The sequence below is a fragment of the Mastigoproctus giganteus genome, chromosome 6 (assembly GCF_048544385.1).
Source record: "Mastigoproctus giganteus isolate SK-2022 chromosome 6, ASM4854438v1, whole genome shotgun sequence".
Taxonomy (NCBI): Eukaryota; Metazoa; Arthropoda; class Arachnida; order Uropygi; family Thelyphonidae; genus Mastigoproctus; species Mastigoproctus giganteus.
In genome coordinates, this window is record NC_143580.1 from 63,558,653 (window position 1) to 63,579,690 (window position 21,038).

Here is a 21,038-nt window from a genome sequence, read left to right on the forward strand (position 1 = left end):
GGCCTATCCTAGAGATCAATACATCCAAAAATGTAAGGGTGCCACCTGTCTCCACCTCTGAAGTAAACTGTATAAATTGGGAGAAGCTATTAAGCCAATGAAGTGCATCCTCCTCTCTCCCCTTTTGGACCACGGTGAAAGTATTGTCAACGTACCTCTTCCATTTCTTCGTGGGAAACTGGAACTCATCAAAAACTCTACTTTCTAACTCTTCCATGGCCAGATTGGCCATGTATAGTGTATCATAGCAGTTTTATTTTATTTTATTATATTTTATACATTAAATTTTATTGTAAATATGTTATTTTAATTTGTAAATTCTAGTCACAGCAAAGAGGTATTTCAATTAATGGTTGGTGTATGAGCTTATTTATCGTCAAGATATGAATTTACCCAACCTCAGAGACCTTCTCCAGGAGAAGTATTGTTCTTTGTATTGTTTCTAATTTGTTCCTGTTTCTGACTATGGCTGTGTGGGTAAACCACACACCAGCTCCATAGGTGATTACAGGCAAGAACACTGGGTGTCTCCGTAACCAGGTTGGCAGGAGCAGCAGTGCGTAGCACAAGCTTCTTGATTAGACCGAGATTCGAGCCCATGACCACCAAATACGGAGTATGTGGAAAGGTCAGGGAATGACCACCGCATAACCCCAGAGCAATATGGCCTTAGTTGCTAATGCTCCTAAAAACCAAATAATAACAATAATAACAATAGCAAGAACACTGCTTGGTATATGATTGCCAGGGTCCTTCTTTTGAGCTCCCAGTTAGCCCAGCTAATCCTGGCAATCATGCCTACATAGTTTCTCACTTTCTTTTCTCCTATCTTCGTATATTTTGCTTTCTTTCTTGTCCCAAGTGTGCCAGATGGGAATAAAAAGTAAATTTTTGAGTCAAAAACAACCCCGAGGTATTTTAGTCCTGATACCATTTTTACAGTTTTTCCATTAATTTTAATTTGAGGGGGTTGCCTTAGATTTCCTGTTAGAAGTATGGATATAGTTTTTCAGGTGATATCCTGAGCATATGCATTTGTGCCCACTCCTGTAGTCAATTTTGAGTGGCATTTGATTTTTGCTCTACAACCACTCTTGTATTTCCTTTTACAAGGAGAATCAAATTTTCCGTAAAGGGTAGTGTGTCCACCGGGCCAAAGATCCCAGGTCAGAAATTCATCCAAGACAATTGTCCAGAAGAACAAGCCCAGGATTGAACCCTGCAGGCATCCTTTTGTCACAAGACATGTCAATTCCTGGAACCTTGTGCAAACTGAGACACTTCTGTCTGTGAGGTAGTTCTTAATTACCTGATAGAGGTTTTGTGGGACATTTGTAAGGTGGATTCTCCTAAGGACACTATGCCATTAGAGTGAGTCAAATGCCCCAGCTAAATCAATGAAATGGCCAGCATGTATTTTTCCACTGTATTTTGTACTATTGTAATTAGGGAGTGCATGGTATCCTCTGTAAAGTTACCCTGCTTAAATCCATACTGATTATCTGAATGGTTGCCTGTTATACTATAGTAATTAGATATCCTGTTATAAATTAGCCTTTCATATATATATTTCCCCATTACAGGGAGGAGAGATATTGGCCTGTAAGATTTTCGTTCTGTAGGTTGTCTTTAAGGGTTCTTAAGAATCAACCTGAGCACTGCTGTTTTTCAAGTCTTAGGGAATATACCTTCTATGGGATGTGTTAGGGTAACTAATAATAAGAATAGGTACATGTACACTTGCATGTATACCAATGCTAGAAGTATAGTAAATAAATTTGATGAATTTGAAGTGTTGGTCAAGACATCAAAGGCGGATATTGTTGGGATAGCAGAGATGTGGTGTCACACAGATATAAGGAATGCTTCCTATCCTGTCTGTCCTTTCTGTACAATGTGTACAGAAAGGATAGACAGGATAGGAAGGGAGGAGGTGTTATGCTGTTAATTAAGAAAAACATAAAATCAAAAGAAGTGTATCCAGTTGATATATATGAACAGTGCACTGTTGAGTCAGTTTGGTGTGACATAAGCATTGCAAAAGCAAAAATAAGAGTAGGAGAGTGTTATAGGCCTAATGACTCGAATGAGTACAATGAACAATTGTACAAAGAAATAGTGGGCTAGTAAATTGGAATGTCGTATAATAGGGGATTTTAACTTCCCAGATATAGACTGGAACTTATAGGTTGGTCACTCGCACACTAGTAAGACTTTTGGGGATTTATTGGATGATTGTTTTCTGCAGCAGCATGTTCGAGAGGCAACCAGAAAGGGTAATACTCTTCATCTGGTTATCACCAGTGATCATTCTTGTATTAAGAATTTGCAGATAAAGGAACCATTAGGTGGCAGTGATCTGGTAATTATATCTTTAAGTAAATCCCACTAATGTGGGATTTACCTAAAGATATAATTACCATCAGGGGTAAAGGGGTTTTTGCTTCCATAAAGGTGACTATAGTGGTCTCAGACAGTTTTTAAATTCTGTACAGTGGCACCAACTGATGATGTTACCATCAGCAAATTGTAAGTGGGAAGCATTCAAGAAATTAATAGTGCAAGCTAAGCATTCCATACCTATTAAGAAATATTGTTCAAGGTTTAGACCTAAATGGTTGTCAAATGAACTAATGAGACTCATGGCAGAGAAGAAAAATGCATGGGATGCATATAAATTATCAGGCAACACAGAAGCCTATGATATGTATAAGTTAGTCTGTAATCAAGTCACAAAGGAGGTTAGGCAGGCGTCGGCAGATTACAAGAAATCTTTGGCAAAGGATGCTAAGAAAAACAGCAAGGATTTCTTTACTTATATAAACTCCAGAAGGAAGCGGATGAATCTGATTGGTCCATTTGATATCGATGGTTTGACTGTTGATGATCCTGCCCAAATAACAAACAAATTGAATGAGTATTTTGCATCTACATTCACACATGAGGAGTTATTAAAGTTCGAAAATGCCACAAGGTTATCAAATTGTAACAGGGTGCTTAATGATTTCGTAATAACTGATAAAGTGGAGGAGAAATTGTTGAAGTTAAACATAAGAAAGGCACCTGGGGTGGATTGGGATCTATCCAGTTATATTAAAGGAGGTGGCGAAGGAAGTAAACAAACCCTTAGCCATAATTATGAGTGCATCCTTGGACTCAGTGGAGGTCGCCATGGACTGGAGATGTGCAAATGTGTCCCCGATTCACAAAGGGGGATCGAAGGGTGACACGAGTAATTACAGACCAGTTAGTTTAACTTCTATTCCGGGTAAAATAATGGAGTCACTGGTTAAAGATGCATTGCAGGATCATCTAGACAAGACTGCAGCAATAATTCAGACACAGCATGGGTTTGTTAAGGGAAAGTCTTGTGTGACAAATTTAATTGGTTATTATGATGTGGTTACAAAGGAACTGGATGCAAAAAATAATTTTGATATCATATACTTGGATTTCAGGAAATCTTTTGACACTGTTGCGCATGGAAGACTACTGTATAAATTGGAGCAGAATGGTATTAAGGGTAAGTTGCTACAATGGATAAAAGGATGGTTGAGTGTGAGAAGACAGATGGTGGTAATCAATGGGTGCTGCTCTTCATGGACTAATGTTATTAGTGGAGTCCCACAGGGTTTGGTGTTGGGTCCGCTGTTGGTTTGTATATTTATCAATGATATTGATGAAGGTATATCAGGCTTATTGTCGAAGTTTGCAGATGATACAAAGGTTGTCAGGGTTGTTAATGATAGTAATGGCAGTGTTTTACTGCAACAGGATCTAGAAATTTTGGGCAGATGGGCTGAGAAGTGTCCTTTTCTCCATTGTTGAAAAATGCAAAGTACTGCATGTGGGTAGAAGTAACCCCAGAGAAATGTACCAACTTTATGGAACTACACTTAAGGAGGTGGAAAATGAAAAAGACCTGGGAGTAATTGTGTAGTCAGATACGAAGTTTTCTGAGCAATGCAGACAGGCTGCCAGGGCAGGTCATGGGGTGTTATCAATGATATACAGGAATTTTGTTAGCAGGGAAAAGGAGGTGATTGTCCATCTGCATAAAGCAATTGGCAGGCCATGCCTTGAGTACTGCGTGCAGGTCTGGAGGCCTCATTTTAGGAAGGATGTAGATTTGCTTGAGCATGTACAGAGAAGGGCAGCAAGATTGGAGAGGAGAATGAAGGGTTCTTTTACCAGGAGAGGCTTAAGTCTGCAAATTGTAGCTGCTGGAGACTAAGCACCTGCAAGGTGGTCTGATTGAGGTGTATAAGGCCTTGAATGTGTTGAGCACGCTGAATTTTTATGGGATTCTTCCACTTGTTCAGATTACGACCCTAAGGGAGCATAAATTGAAATTGAGATAGGACAGATGTAGAATAGATGTGCGGAAATTTGCCTTTAGCCAGAGGGTGGTTAATTGCTGGAACAAACTTCCATATGTCGTTGTGGAAGTTGATAGGTTAAATAAATTTAAGGAAGAACTGGACAAATATTTAGAGGGGATTGTTTTATAATTTTTTTTTTTAGCTGATTCTGCATAAGCTCATACGCTTGCTTTCTTGCATCACATGCCATTACTACTACTACTATTAAACAATGGTTATTCAGATTTACTAGCTTGTCTGGTGCAATTTCAGCAAATGTTTTGATAATTTCTGCCTCTTAGGTGCCCAATTGGAGTTTGGGGAGTACAATGTGTACAGGAAAGATAGACAGGAGAGGAAGGAAGGAAGGAGAGGTTATGCTGGTAGTTAAGAAACACATAAAATCTAAGGAGTGCATCCAATTGATGTTAGTGGACAATACAATGTTGAGTCTGTTTGGTGTGACATAAGCACTGGGAAAGGAAAAGTGAGAGTAGGTGTGTGATATAGGCCTAATGAACTTGATGAATATAATGAGCAATTGTGCAGAGAAATAGAGTGAGCCAGAAAATCAGAATGTTTTATAATGGAAAATTTTTACTTTCCAGATATTGACTGGAACTTATGGGTTGGTCACTTTTGTGGATTTATTGGATGACTGTTTTCTATAGAAACATGTTTAAGAGGCATACAGAGTATTACTTCCTTTGTATGCCTCTTTGTTTAAGAGGCATACAAAGGAAGTAATACTCTCAATTTGATTATCAGCAGTGATTATTCGTGCCTTAAGAATTTGCAGATAAAGGAACCACTTGGTGACAGTGATCACAGTGTGCTGAAGTGGGATTTACTCAAAGAGATAGCTACCATCAGAGGTAAAGGGAAGGGTTTTTGCTTTCGTGAAGGTAACTACGGTGGTCTGAGACAGTATTTAAATTCTGTACAGTGGGATCAACTGATGATGTTACCAACATTGAATTCTAAATGGGAAGCCTTCGGGGACTTAATTTTGGAGACTACTAGGCTTTTCATTCCAACTAAGAAATATTGTTCAAGGTTCAGGCGTAAATGGATGTCAGATGAATTAATGAGGCTTGTGGCAGAGAAGAAAAATGTATGGGATAAATATCAGGTGACACAGAAGCCTATGACAGATATAATCTGTCTGTAATCAAGACACAAAGGAGGTTAGGCCGGCGAAGGCAGATTATCAGAAATATTTGGCAAAGGATGCAAAGAAAAATAGCAAAGAGTTCTTTACTTATGTAAACTGTTGAAGGAAAGGGATAAATAAGATTGGACTTCTTAACATACATGGGTTGACTATTGATGATCATGCTCAGGTAGCTCATAAACTGAATGATTATTTTGCATCTACATTCACACAAGAGGAGTTATTCAGTGAGGGGAGTGCCAGAACTTTATCAAATTCTAACAGGGAGCTAATTGATTTTGTGATAACTGAGAGCAAAGTCTAGGAGAAATTGTTGAAGTTAAACATAAGGAAGGCACCTGGGCTTGACAGGATCTATCCAGTTATATTAAAGGAGGCAGCAAAGGAAGTAAGCAAAACCTTAGCCATAATTATAAGAGATTTCTTGGAGTCAGGGGAGTTCCCGAAAGACTGGAGGTGTGCAGATGTATCACCAATTCACAAAGGGTGTTTAGCATTAGTAGAGGCATATGATGCAAGAAAGCAAACTTATGCAGCATCAGCCAAAAAAAAAAAAAAAAAACCCACTTCCACTTCACTCCTCCGCTCGTTCGAAATACCTGTCCAGCTGAGCCTTAAATTTATTTAGGCTATCAACTTCCACGACAAGGGATGGAAGTCTGTTCCACAAGCCAACTACCCACTGGCTAAAGGCAAATTTCCGCACATCTATCCTACATCTGCCTTTCCTCAATTTGAATTTATGCCCTCTCAGGTGATTATTCTGAGCAAGAGGAAGAATCCCATCAGCATTGAGCATGCTCAAACCATTCAAGGCTTTATACACCTCTATCAGATCACATCGTTGGTGCCTAGTCTCCAGACACTGTAATTTGCAAAACTTAAGCCTTTCTTCGTAAGAGTACCCCTTTGTTCCATTCACTAATCTTGTTGCCCGTCTCTGTACTCGTTCCAGCAGCTCTACATCCTTCTTGAAATGAGTACTCTAGGTGTGGCCTGACCATTGCCTTATACAAGGGAATAATCACCTCCTAATCCCTGCTAGAAAAATTCCTGTATATCATTGACAAGACACCATGAGCTACTCTTACAGCCCGTCTGCACTGCTCAGAGAACTTCATATTTGCCTTCACAAATACCCCCAGGTCCTATTCATTCTCTACCACCTCAGTGTAGTACCACAGAGTTGATATGTTGCTCTTGGGTTGCTGTTTCCCATATGTAGTACTTTACATTTGTCAATGTTAAACTTCATTTGCCACCTCTCAGCCCATCTGCTCAACCTTTCCAGATCCTGTTGCAGCAGCATAGCGTCAGTTGTGTCCTTAACCTTTGTATTGTCTGCAAACTTGGACATTAAGCTTGATATACCATCAGCGATATCATTGCCGACCGAGCCAGCCGGGTGGGGAAAGTGCCTACCTGGCAACCCAAAGGTTCCGGGTTCGAATCCCGCCTCGGGCTTGTATCAAAGTACTGCAAAAACCTTGGGAGGTGCATTATGGCCACAGAAGCTGATGTGCCAATAACTACCAAAAAAAAAAAAAAATCAAAATCAATATCATTTATAAATACAGAAAACAACAATGGACTCAACACTGAATCCTGAGGAACTCCACTAACAACATTAGTCCACGATGAGCAGTGTCCATTGATTACCACTCTGTCTTCTCCCTCTCAACCATCCCTTTATCCATAGCACAGTTTTATGCCACACTTCTCCAATTTGTGCAGCATCTTCCATGTGCAACAGTATCAAAAGCCTTTCTAAGATTCAAATATAAAATCTCGCTGTCTCAATTCAGAATAAACCAAGGATCTTGACTAGGTCTATAAGCTAGTTATAGAAAATAATTTAATATAACAATTTGTCAATAAAATGGCTAAATAAAGCTAAAAAAACTTGCCATTCGCCGGAGCTACAAAACTTGTAAAACACATGAATTGGATACCCTTACTGATACTAAGTAATAACCTTCAAAATCTCTATCTGTGTTAAAATTTAAACAAAGTATTGTAACTAGGAATATAAAGCTACTCTAGAAAATAAGTTAATATGCCAATTTAAGTTAATAAAACAGAAAAAACTTCTCTATTTTCCAGAGCCATAAAAGCTTTATCTGAAAAGGCTACTCTCGTTCCCAGAACCAAAGTTATTATTAACTTTGGTTTGGTTATTAGCCAATTAAATTTGCTCTTCTACTCATTCACATTCACCATAACACTTATCCACTCACCCTTTCACCAAAATTAACATTTATACCCTTTTACAATAATTCCTATTTTACTCAATGCCCAGCCTATTCATTCTGTCTTTCATTCTCATTTATTTATTTATTTTCTCCATTCATTCTACATTGCATCCCTTAGCTACTAGCTTACCGATATTTTTCAGCTAATGCTGTTAGCCGTGTTCTGGGGATGTCATAAATTATACATTCATATAGAATGTATAATTCTATGCGTATGCCCTTTTTAAGTCTATAATATGTCTCTTTTGGCTACTTCCAATGAAAGTGGGAGAGCTCTGGCCAGCAACTGTAGCGCAGGTGTGTTTACTGTGCGACATGCTCTGGTAATAGTGGAATTACAACCTCCCTATGTCTACAGAATAGTGTTCAATAAATCATCGATAGGACACCATGAGCTTTCCTGGCTACCTGTTTACACTGTTCAGAAAACTTCGTACAGTGTAAACAGGTAGCCAGGAAAGCCCATGGTGTCCTGTTTACACTGTATGCGCCTTTTAGAAGTAGTTGTTTGGTTTTTTTCAGGCGATATTTTGAGCATGTGTATTTGTACCCACTCCTGCAGCTGCAAGAGGACGGTATTTGATCTTTGCACTGCAGCCACTCGCGTGTTACATTTTACAAGGAAAATCATGTCATCTGCAAAAGCCAGGCTTTCCATGGGTCACAGATCAAAAAAATCACAAAAACTATTCTTACCTGACTTAATTTACTTACCTTCATCTGTGGTACTCTTCAAATCTGAAAAATCCATGTTGTAGTAGTTGAAGAAATCCAAGATCAAGCAAAGTCGTCGTCAATTGTCATCTGCTGTTTGCTTCAAGCAGAGCTTTGTGCAGATGCATCTGTTCTCCTACGCGATTACAGCACTCTCCATAACTTTAGAACAGTGAGAATTCCACCTTCATTCATTTTATTAATCCCTCTCAGAGCCTTATAAACCTTAATCGGGTCACCTTAGAGGTGCCGAGTTGCCAAGCTCTGTAGCCCCCATAATCAGAGTCTTTCCTCATACGGTTGTCCTTCCAATCTCACCATTCGACTTACACATCTTTGGACCCCTTTCATGAAGCTCAGTGCCTTTTTTCAGATGAAGTTTCCATACTTGAACACAGTATTTCCAAATGTGATCTTACAATTGCCTTATACAGTTGGATCATGACCTGCCTATGTCTACAGGATAGCATTCAATAAATCATCGATAGGACACAATGGGCTTTCCTGGCTACCTGTTTACACTGTTCAGGAAACTTTATATTTTCCCTATTGTAACTCCCAGATCTCTTTCCTTCTCCACTGTTTTTAATTCAACCTCACCAAGTGTATATTTATTTGTGGGTTGCTATTCCCCAAGTGTAAGACCTTGCATTTAGCAGCATTAAAACATAGCTGCCACTTCTCTGACCATCTCTGAAGTCTGTTCAAGTCATCCCGAAGTAGCGCTGCATGGCACTGATCATTAACGACTCTGCCAATCTTTACGTCAACTGCAAATTTTGACATCATGCCTTTTATTGATGTCGATAGAAAATCAGAAACAGAAGTGGTCCAAGAACCGATTTTTGACAGACCCTACTCCCGACATTACACCAATCTGAAGAATATTCATTAATCATAACCTTCTGCCCCACAGCCACCCAGTAACCCATCTTAAAATCTTACCAGTAATCCGAACCTGTTTAAGCTTTACAGTAACTTCTTGAGGGACGAGTGAAAATGCTTTGCTAAAATCGAAAACTGTGTTGAAATTGTTTCCTAAATCCAGCTCATGAGTAACTTTCAAAATAGCGTACTAAGTTAGTTAAACATGATTTTCCCTTAACAAAACCATGTTGTGTGTCCTTCAGAATGCCATATCTATCTAAATGTCCGTAGATTGCACTTTAATCATTGCCTCTAAGATTTTTCCTACCACTGAAGTCAGACAAATTGGTCTGTAGTTACCAACCTCACTCTTAGAACCACTTTTATGTATTAGCTATACATTGGCGCTTCTCCAGTCCAAAGGAATCTCCCCAACTCCATAGATGCTCTCAAAGTTAACCTCAATGGTTCAGTACACTCCCTGGTGCTCTTCCTCAAAACTACAGGGTATATTCCATCAACTCTAGGAGCCTTACTTGCCTTTATGCTCGAAAGTTTTTCTAATAAACAGTCATCTGTAATTATAACATTACTAATTTCATATGGCTCAGCTTCAATTGCAAAGCCTCTTCTCAGCATGAAGGGTCTTTTGTCAGTAAAAACCAATGCAAAGTACCTATTTAATTCATCCACAACGTCAGTTAGGTTATCTACAATTTTGTCACACTCAGTGCACAAGAATCCGGTCTGATTAACTTTCTTCTTCTTTGTTGTATTCATATACAACAAAAATTCCTTGTTTTTTCTTTCTTAACCAATGCTTTCTCATATGCAGCCTTGGCCTCCCTGACCTTATTTGTGGTACTATTACAGATCAGCTTGTACCTGTTGTTGGTTTCAGTACTTTTCATTGTTTTGCAACTGTCTTATGCTGTCTTTTTCCTGCTCTATTTGACCAGCCAGCTCCACAGTCATGTATTTCAACATCCTCCTCTGGCAATATTTTCTTAAAGGTATGTATGCATTCATGGCTTCTGTAATTTTTGCTTTAAAAGCATTCCATAATTCAAATGTATTTGCCATTGCTTTGCAATCCACAGATGCCATATAGCTCCATAAACTGTCAAAGACTCCTTTTCTGAAGTTAAAACCTGTGCCTTTAACTACTGCAACAACTTTCTTCATCTTGCAATTGATGATTGCATGATCACTTCCTGACACTTTAAGGTTCCTGTACTTTAAGTACTGTAATGTCATCTGATTCATTAGTAATGATCAGGTCAAAAATATTCTCACCCCTGGTTCTTTCTCTAACATGCTGGTACAAATAATAATCACTCAGTTTATTTAAAAAACATTTTCTCCGTGGTGAGTTTCCCCTCCCACTTATTCTGATCAATTAGGGGAAGATTAAAGTCATCCATAATAAGACATTCATGCTTGCTTGTCCATTCCATCTGCATGTAAAGACTCTCATCATATTCTTTACAATCTTCTGGTTTGTAGATTACTCCCATTGCCATTGTTCCTTTGCTTCCAGTTAATCCACACCACACAGATTCTATGCTAGCAGACATTAACTTCAGACTCAGCAAACGTTTTTTTTGTGCTCAGGCTGCTGTTGATATGAAGCATTACTCTTCTGTCCTTCCTATCTTTCCTAAATACATTATACATAACATAGTGAAACTCGTCGTCATCAATTTCTGGCTGGTACCACATTTCTGTTAGTCCTATTAGATCAGCATTAGTCAACCTAATTAGGAGTTCAGATTCAGTCGTCTTATTGACATCACTCATTACATTACTCTAGACACAGTTGAGACTAAGTAATCTGTAGTTTACATCCCTTGAAGTTATTTAGTTTTGTATCCCAAGCTTTATCTTTCCCCTCATTTGAAACATTGCTACCTTCAGAACGTCTTATCAACATCAACTGTCGTGGCAACAAATTAGAATTCATGAGGTGAGTGCAAGAATTACTTTGACCCATATCATCAGATAAACACAGATCTAAATTACCCTTTCCTCCCCTAACTAGCAATTTCCCTGAACTATTAGGGTATCCTCAATGATACTGGCAAAAATCCTTGCACCACCTTTTTCAAATGAATACCATCTCTACAAAATAGATTTTTTATACTTACAAATGTGGGCCATGTTAATAAAAATTTGGGTAGACAGGATCTATCCAGTTATATTAAGGGAGGCAGTAAAGGAAGTAAGCAAACCCTTAGCCATTATTATGAGAGCATCATTGGATTCAGGGGACATCCCCACAGACTGGAGAAGTGCAAATGTATCCTCAATTCACAAAGGCGATTCAAAGGGTGACATGAGTAATTACATATATGTTAGTTTAACTTCTGTTTTGGGAAAAGTAATGGAGTCATTGGCTAAAGAAGCAATGCAAGATCATCTGGACAAGCCTGCAGCTATAGTTCAGACACAGCATAGGTTTGTTAAGGGCATGTCTTGTCTGACAAATTTTATGGGATACTGCAATGTGGTCACAGAGGTTAACTGGATGCAAAAAACAATTTTGCTATCATATATTTGGATTTCAGGGAAGCTTTTGATACTGTTGCACATAGAAGGCTGCTGTACAAATTGGAGCAGTATGACATTAAGGGAAAGGTGCTGCTGTGGATAAAAGGATGGTTGAGCTGGAGAGAGAGAGAGAGAGAGTGTGTGTGTGTGTGTTGTAATCAATGGACACTGCTTGTCATGGACTAATGTTATTAGTGGATTCCCCCAGTGTTCAGTATTGGGACTATTGTTGTTTTCTATATTTATCAGTGATATTGATGAAGGTACAACAGGCTTAATGTCCAAGTTTGCTGTGATACAAAGTTTAGTAGGGTTGTTAATGACAGTAATGATGATATGCATCTGCAACAGGATCTAGAAAAGCTGAGCAGATGGGCTGAGAGGTGTGCGATGGAAGTTTAACATTGACAAATGTAAAGTACTGCATATGAGTAGCAGTAACCCCAGAGTAACTTATCAATTGTGTGGTACTACACCAGTGGTTTTCGACTTTTTTTAATAACGGCACCCCTAAGTAATTTATTTTATTTTGTGGCATCTCTACTCAATTTTCTGCCAGTTAGATCCGATTCTCTCTCTGTATATGTCTAATATTAAAAAAAAAATGTTAGATGCTGGTTATTACAATAATTTAACTCTAAACAAAATTACAATTCATAATACAAATTATATATATATTTATATAATAATTTTATTTTTATATAGAGGTACAAAGTAAACATCAATCACCACAAAATTAAAAAGATAGCATACATCGTTTTATAATGAAATAAATATATAAATTAAAAAAATAATAAGTTTAAGTAACTTAAATCCAAATGACGTGGCAGCCCTGAAATGTTGTTTCAGAACCCCTGTTGAATACTGAGGGTGGTAGAGAATGAAAAGGACCTGGGAGTAATTGTGCCATCAGATATGACGTTTTCAGAGCAGTGCAGACAGGCTGCCAGAGTAGCTCATAGTGACATGCATGAAGGTTCCATTTGCACCCTTTCTAAGACCATTTGAAAGGGATATATGCAAAACAAGTTAAATCATCTGACTTCAACTTTCAGAAAAAATTGAAAGGTTACACATACAATGATTTTTTTTTTTTTTTTTTTTTTTTTTTTATAGTTACGTACTAAATGTGTAGGTTTTTATGCAAATTCTGAGATTTCAGTTTTTAATGTAACCCACATCATTGGGATTTAAATTTTGGATATAAATTTTTTAATCGAAATCTTGGATAGAATTTGTTTTGAAATGGTTTAATTTTGGATTATACTTGTTTTGCATGAGATGGGAATAGAGAAAATGAATAGATTTATTTTTATTCTTAATTGGAACAAAAATGTTAAAATTGAACATTTTTATATTTCCAATAAAAATGTATTTTTAAAATTAAAAGTTTTGTTTTTTTAATAAAAACAAATGAAATATTTTTTTGTGGTAAAATTATTTTATTTAATGATAATGCAATAATATACAATATAATATATAGTATACAATATCCCTCCTATATAATATACAATATAATGTAACTAAGGAGTTTTCATAGAAAAAAATAATAATTTAATTTGAAATTCCTTGCCATTGTTACAAATATGTAAACTTGACAATCTGGTTCAATATCTGCACAGTTGTAGTCATTATGTGGTTTATCATCACTTTCATAACGATGTTCTTGTGAAAGCAGCTCCTGGTAAAATCATTATAAAATCTGAAAACATCCAATAAACTGGCTTTTATTTCCTCCTCATGCTTGATCAAAAGCCATTAGATTATCAAAATACATATATCCTTTCAGTTTAATGATAAAGGGTATGATTAAAAAATTTACATTTTTCATTTAGTTTATGTGAATAATGAATATATTCCAATTTTTCACCTAGCTCATGTAGATAATGAAGACTACCTCTCAAAAGCTCTAGATCGATTAGGGGCCAATGCTATAACTAAGGACCAAGAACCTGATATAGGCAAGTTCAATTAAGCTTTAATTCTTATGAGTTCATTATTCATACTATGAGTTGTATTATGTTTTTAAATTATACAGTAAACCCCCGCTATTCGCGGTATCTGTATTCGCGTATTCGCGGTCGCTGATTTAACATAAAATGAAACCTAAAAAAATGTGAATTTTAAAGCGCCATAAACATTTTCCATCATAAAAAAACATGGGCGTGGCTAAAATTATCTTTCCCGCTCAAAACAGCGCTCAGTGGGTGGGGGAGAGGGGTGACAAAATTGCGAGCGTGGATGTTTCTCGCCAATCCTTGTTCAGTATGTGTTATGCGTCTGTCATGGAAGGTTTCGTCGTTTGCTTTTAATTTATATGCTTATAAATTGAACAAATTTATCAATTTATAAATTAATATGCTTCCAAAAGTGATAAATCTACCGTTTTGCAGTGTAAAACAGACTTTTTCAAGTGTAATGGAAGAAAGTGACTTTATTGTGGACAAGTTCTTTCTAACCTGTACAAAAATATGGCTACGAATAACAAGGGGAATGTGAAAAGATCAAAGAAGGTGATGACTAGCGAATAAAATTGAGTTATTAGATAAAATTTCTAATGGTGAAAGTGTCTCCTCAGTGGCAAAACGTTATAAAATCAATGAATCAACGGTACGATCAATTAAGAAATCGGAAGGAAAAAATCCGCCGTATGTCCGTGAAAATGCTCTAATTACTTCAAAAATTTACTCTGTAACTCGTGATGTTAAATTAGAAAAAATGAAAAATGCTTTAAATCTGTGGATAGAAGACCGAACTCAAAATAAAATTCCGTTAAGTTCACTCATCATTCGTGAAAATGCAAAACTCCTTTATCAACACTTTAGCGAAACTGGTGATAGCACTGGCAGGATAAGTTTTTTTTGCTAGCAAAGGCGCTGGTTTGAAAGATTTGTTTGAAATTTCTAATAAATATTACATTTAATATTAAATTGTTTCTTATTTTCATTTCGATGCCATATGCTTGCATTTCACTATGTACTGTTTATGTACATAGTCATATTATGAAGGTACATATAATATACATAGACAAAATTTTAGATTAGTTTTTCTTATATATTTCATACTTTGGAACGGAACCCCTTTATTACTATGGAAGCCATAACTCAGTATTCGCGTTTTCGGTATTCGCAGCATTTCTCAGGGGCCCCGAGTGCCAAGCGATATTAGTGACCACAGCGCCTTTCCAGAGTGATTATCTAGTATGCTTAACTGTAAATACGTTTCTCTTGAGTTTCGAAAGTCCGATAACTCCTGAATATTATAATTAAATAGATATAATCAAATACTATAACCTAGAAAGGAAAGCCACCTTTCTTTAATCCCTCTTTTTATTTTTAGTTAATACTAACCCTTTTCTTCGCTTGGGTCACTAGGTGGCACCGCTCTTGCCTCCACGTGGCGGGGCTGGTAACCTGGGAGAAAAAGACGATCTCCCGGGGCCAAAAAGAGCATATCATGAGTAAATCAAACTCAGACTTATCTGGGCTGCCAGACGCAACCCAGATATCAAAAAAGAAAGACAGTTCCACAGCAGGAACTGCAAAGCGCCAAAAAACTGAGCCAGAGACCTATCCAATTCCAACCTATCTGATCATCCATTCAACTGGTGAGAATGCAGTTGGCAAACTTTCTCCATTTAAAGTTCAAAAGGAATTGGAAAGTAGAGCAGGATCTCCGAAATCCGTAAAAAGACTCAGATCAGGAGATATTCTCATTGAGACATCTAATGCCAAACATTCTGAGCGACTTCTGAAAACTAATTTCTTTGCAGGACTCCCAGTAACTGTAACACCCCACAGATCACTAAACACCTCTAAAGGAGTGATCTCAGACTGGGACTTACTAGATGTATCTGAAGAAGAAATGCTAGAAGAACTGAAAGAACAAGGAGCTATTCATGTCAAGAGAATCTCCACCAGAAAAGATAGCAATCTGATCCCTACCCGCAACCTGATCTTGACCTTTAATACCCCGAATCGTCCATCATCCATTAAGGCCGGATATCTGCTATGTAATGTCAGACCCTATGTCCCAAACCCGCTACGGTGTTTCCGATGCCAGAAGTATGGACATTCCCAAACAGCTTGCCGGGGAACCCCTACTTGCGCAAAGTATGGTTCAATCGAACATGATTGCGAAAACTGTAATGCTCCTCAATCAGTATGTCCAAATTGCAAAAAAGATCATCCCGCTTATGCTAGAATATGTGAGCGCTGGAAAAGTGAGAAACTTATCCAGAAATATAAAACTGAGCATAATGTTCCTTACCAAGAAGCAAAAAGAATCATCTCACCACCAACTCATGCAAACAGACCTACGTATGCCCAAGCCACCAAAAAATTCCAATCAACCGGAATGCAAACTGAACTAACAGTACCCCCAAAAGAGTCTTTCTCGAATTACGTAAAATCTTCGTACAGTGCAACTCAAACCCAAGCAGTCAATACACCAATTACCATACCACAAGAAAACATCCACACTCCGGATCAAGGACTAAATGAAAAACATATCCTAACTTCTAGTCACCAACAACAAATGGACACTAAAGAAAAATCAGCAGATGACCCTGTTCTTCAAATTTTTGTTGAAGAAGACATGGACACCGAAAGGCCTTCCTTCCCAAAAAAAGATAAAAATAAAAGTGAAAAACAGAAAGCCTTAGCAACCCGAAAACACTCAGAAAGTCTAATAAGAGACAAACAATGAACAAAATAATACAGTGGAATTGTCGTGGATTCCGTGCCAATATCGATGACCTATATGATCTTTCCTGTAAATACTCACCAATATGTATCTGCCTTCAAGAAACTTATTTAAAACCCCAAAATACACCAAAACTGTCTCGTTATAACATTATTAGAAAAGACAGAACTAATGGGAATATTGCACATGGTGGTGTAGCCATTTTAACAAACCCACATATTGCTACCAAACAGGTCTCACTGAACTCTCCTCTTGAGGCAATAGCAGTCCGTGTAGCTGCTGACATCCATATGACAATCTGCTCCTTATACATCCCTCCAAGCTATACCTTCCAACAAAATGATCTCAACGATCTTATAGCTCAACTCCCAACACCTTTCCTCATTTTGGGAGACTTAAATGGTCATCACACTCTATGGGCTAACAACAGCATCGACCAAAGAGGAAAACTAATTGAACAGTGTCTAGACAATAACAACCTCCTTCTTCTAAATGACGGTTCACCTACATACGTTCACCTTCCTTCAGGAACAAACACTGCAATAGACTTATCTATCTGTTCAGCAACCTTATACCCTATTCTAAAGTGGACGATAAACAACGATCCGCTACATAGCGATCATTTCCCCATAATAATTGAATTACTTAATAAGCCCTCTCATCATCCTACTAAAATTCCTCATTGGCTTACTGATAAAGCAGATTGGCAGTCCTATAAAAAATTAACCAAGCTCGATCCCGAAATAATCCAAAATTCCACAACTGATGAAGCAGTTGACTATGTCACCAAAACGATATAACATGCAGCAGAACAAACCGTACCGAAATCCTCATCAAAATTACCGATTCATCCAAAAACCTGGTGGAGTGATGAATGCCTTGTGGCTAAAAAAGAGCAAAGCAAAACTTGGAATTCTTTTCGCAGGAGTCCAACTACAACCAATCTCATTCAATATAAGCGTGCTAGAGCAAGAGTGAGATATGTTAGACACTGCAATAAAAAGGCTGCTTGGATCCACTTCACTTCGACTATTAATCAAGCAACGCCTACACATAAAATTTGGAAAGCAATCAGAAAAATGAGTGGCAAATATAAAACGATACCTCTACCCATCATGGAATGGAGAGGGCAGAATGTAAATAATCCTGCTGGAATTGCCAATATACTAGGTGAAACCTTTGCAAAAACATCAGCAATAGAAAGTTATACACCGACCTTCAGAAGATTAAAAACAAGTTTAGAAAAACAAAAGCTAAACTTCTCTTCAAAAGGAGATGAACGATACAACTTACCTTTTACCATTCACGAATTACATAGAGCTTTGTCAACATCTAGACGCAGTGCTGTAGGACCAGATAATATTCACTATTCCATGATACAGAAACTAAGTACCGAATCATTACAGTTACTTCTTCATCTATTCAATAGACTCTTCCTGGAAGATAAATTCCCTAATCAATGGCATCATGCTACGGTCCTTGCCTTCCCTAAACCAGGTAAAGATCCTACAAATCCCACTCATTATAGACCAATCGCCTTGACCAGTTGCATTTGCAAAATTCTCGAAAAGATGGTGAACCGCCGACTGATCTGGTACCTTGAAAATCTCAATCTGCTACATTCTGCACAATACGGTGTCCGACAAAACAGATCTACATTAGATATACTGGTCAGACTAGAGAATTCCATTCGGAATGCATTCCTCAGATCGGAACACCATGTGTTAGTCTGCTTTGATATCACCAAAGCCTATGATTCCACGTGGAAGTATGGAATACTCCGTGAATTACATCGCCATGGACTTCGGGGTCACCTCCCTATTTTCATACAGAATTTCCTATGCAAGCGTACATTCCAGGTTCGATTCAAAACCTCACTGTCCCAAGTATTTTCACAAGAAGAAGGAGTTCCTCAAGGCTCTGTACTCAGTGCTTCACTTTTTATAATTGCAATAAACACCATTGCCGGACAAATTCCAAACACTATTGATAAAGCACTGTTTGTAGACGATCTTAGTATTTGGTGTCATGCTAAAAATATGAATACTATTGAGAGACAGTTGCAAGTGGCAATAAATAAGATCTGTTCATGGGCTCAGACTAATGGATTTCAACTTTGTCCGGAAAAAACATTTTGCATCCATTTTTGCTGCCAACGCAAACTCCATCCCAATCCGGAGCTACAACTGAATCGCCAACAAATAACAGTTCATCCCAGCATACGGTTCTTAGGAATCACTTTAGACCATAAACTCACTTTCGTTGAGCATATCAAAAGACTAAGAACATCATGTCAACAAAAACTAAATATCATCCGGGTTCTCTCTGCAGCCAATTGGGGAGCTGATCGCCTTACTTTATTACGGTTATATAGAGCATTAATAAGATCGAAACTTGACTACGGAGCACCAGTCTATAGTTCAGCAAGACCTAGTGCCCTTCGCTGGCTTGACCCTATCCATCATAGTGGAATACGCGTTGCTTTAGGGGCATATCGCACGTCTCCAACACATAGCTTATATGCTGAAGCACACGAACCCCCTCTCTCAATCAGGCGACAACAACTAATACTACGTTATGCCTATAAAATTAGATCTATGCCAGAACACCCGAACTGGCCCATACTTTTCACATCACAGCACAGTAGGTTATACCAAAACTGCCCTAATGCTAATTGTCCTTTGGGTATGAGAATAAAACACCTCTTAGAAGAACTAAATTTAACCTTAGACAATGTGGCATATAGCCTCCCATCCTCTCTTGCTCCTTGGAATATCATTCCACCCTCATGTGACTTACATCTGCATGAATGGAATAAATCTCCTTTGCATAGAGAAAACTTCTCGCAACTATACCACGCAGTAGTGGACCAGTTTCCCAGCTTTTCCATAGTACATACTGATGGATCAAAGAATGATGTCCACATTGGAATCGCCACAGTTTTTCCAAACATCACATTAGCTTATCAGTTATCACCTGAGTTCGGTATATTTTCCGCCGAACTAATAGCTATTCAGGTTGCACTGAATCATATTGAGTCCTCTGATATTAACAACAGTATAATTTTCACAGATTCTTTATGTGCACTTCAAGCACTAAAAAACACCACGAACATCACCCACCCAGTCGTGAAAAGAATAGTCAGCTCTTTACATAGCTTATCAGAACTTGGAAAAAACATACATTTCTGCTGGGTCCCAGGACATATGGGAATTCCTGGAAATGAACTAGCGGACAATGCTGCCAAATCAGCTCACCTACCACCCGAGAAAAAGTGGAAAGTGCCTCATCAAGACTATCGACCAATAATCCAGGAAAAATGCATGTGCCAATGGCAGTTATCATGGGAAAATCAACCTAATAATAAACTTCGAAGTATCAAGCCAAACCTTGAGCGATGGCCTTCCAGCTTTAGTTCAATCCGACATCAAGAGGTAATATTGGCCCGTCTGCGAGTAGGTCACACAAATATCACTCATGGTTATCTTTTAAGAGGAGAAATACCCCCTCAATGTCATTACTGTAATACAACGCTCTCAGTGAAACACGTTCTGGTTGAATGCACAAAATATACAAGAGAACGACAGATTCTTTGCACTTCAGCCACAACAAAAGATCCTACATTTACCTCACTTTTAAACAATGAAACAAATGTCTCAAGCATATATAACTTTCTCAAGATGATTAAAGTATATCACCTCCTTTAGTTAGGGAAAAAAAAAAAAAAAATTACTTTCTGGTTTCTTTTTTCCATTTTCTGTAATTGAGAAGAAATGGCATGCATAATTATCATATGTATGGCGCACTATGGTCATAGTTGCCGATGCGCCCAATAAATCCCGAAACAAACAACAAACAAGCATTTCTCAGGAACGTGACCCCCCCGCGAATAGCGGGGGTTACCTGTATTTATGTAACCTACCATGCTAAAAGTCATGGCACAATCCCCCTATTGAAGTAAATTGTGTGACTATGAAATATGCAAATCTTTTGGCTTGTGAAGGTGATCAGCAATTAGACCTGAATTCATTTCAAATATTTATGCTGACTAATAGGCACACAGAAAGAGCTAACAAAGTTTCAGAGGGGAATGATATTTGGATGACACATGAGGGGAAAATGTCTGTGCGTGATAATGCTAAAGAATTAATCATTCTCAGATTGACTGTTGGCAGCATGCTGAAGAAATAGACAAGAGGTAATGCTAAGAACAAGAAGTGACCAAGTAGGCATAAATTACACAGTAACAATAGCTTATCTGCTTTTATACAGCTCATAACTCTGGACTCAGAGAATATGAGTGTGCAGTCACTAACAGCTGTAGGCAAACCTGTATTTCCATAACATGCAGAAGGTTGCATGCCATGCCTAGAAGAAGAGTTGCAGTCCAGAAGCTTTTGATAAAAAACAAACAAA

General features: G+C 38.0%; 1 protein-coding gene across 3 annotated transcripts in view; it reads left to right on the top strand.

Moving 5' to 3' along the window:
- Asap (ArfGAP domain of ASAP) overlaps window positions 1-21,038 on the top strand; it is a 673,774-nt gene that overhangs the window by 28,163 nt on the left and 624,573 nt on the right. For all 3 annotated transcript variants that reach the window (XM_090375988.1, XM_090375990.1, XM_090375989.1), the window contains exon 3: window positions 13,793-13,879. In XM_090375988.1, coding sequence (XP_090232114.1) covers window positions 13,793-13,879 — 87 coding nt within the window. The remainder of the gene's footprint in view (window positions 1-13,792; window positions 13,880-21,038) is intronic.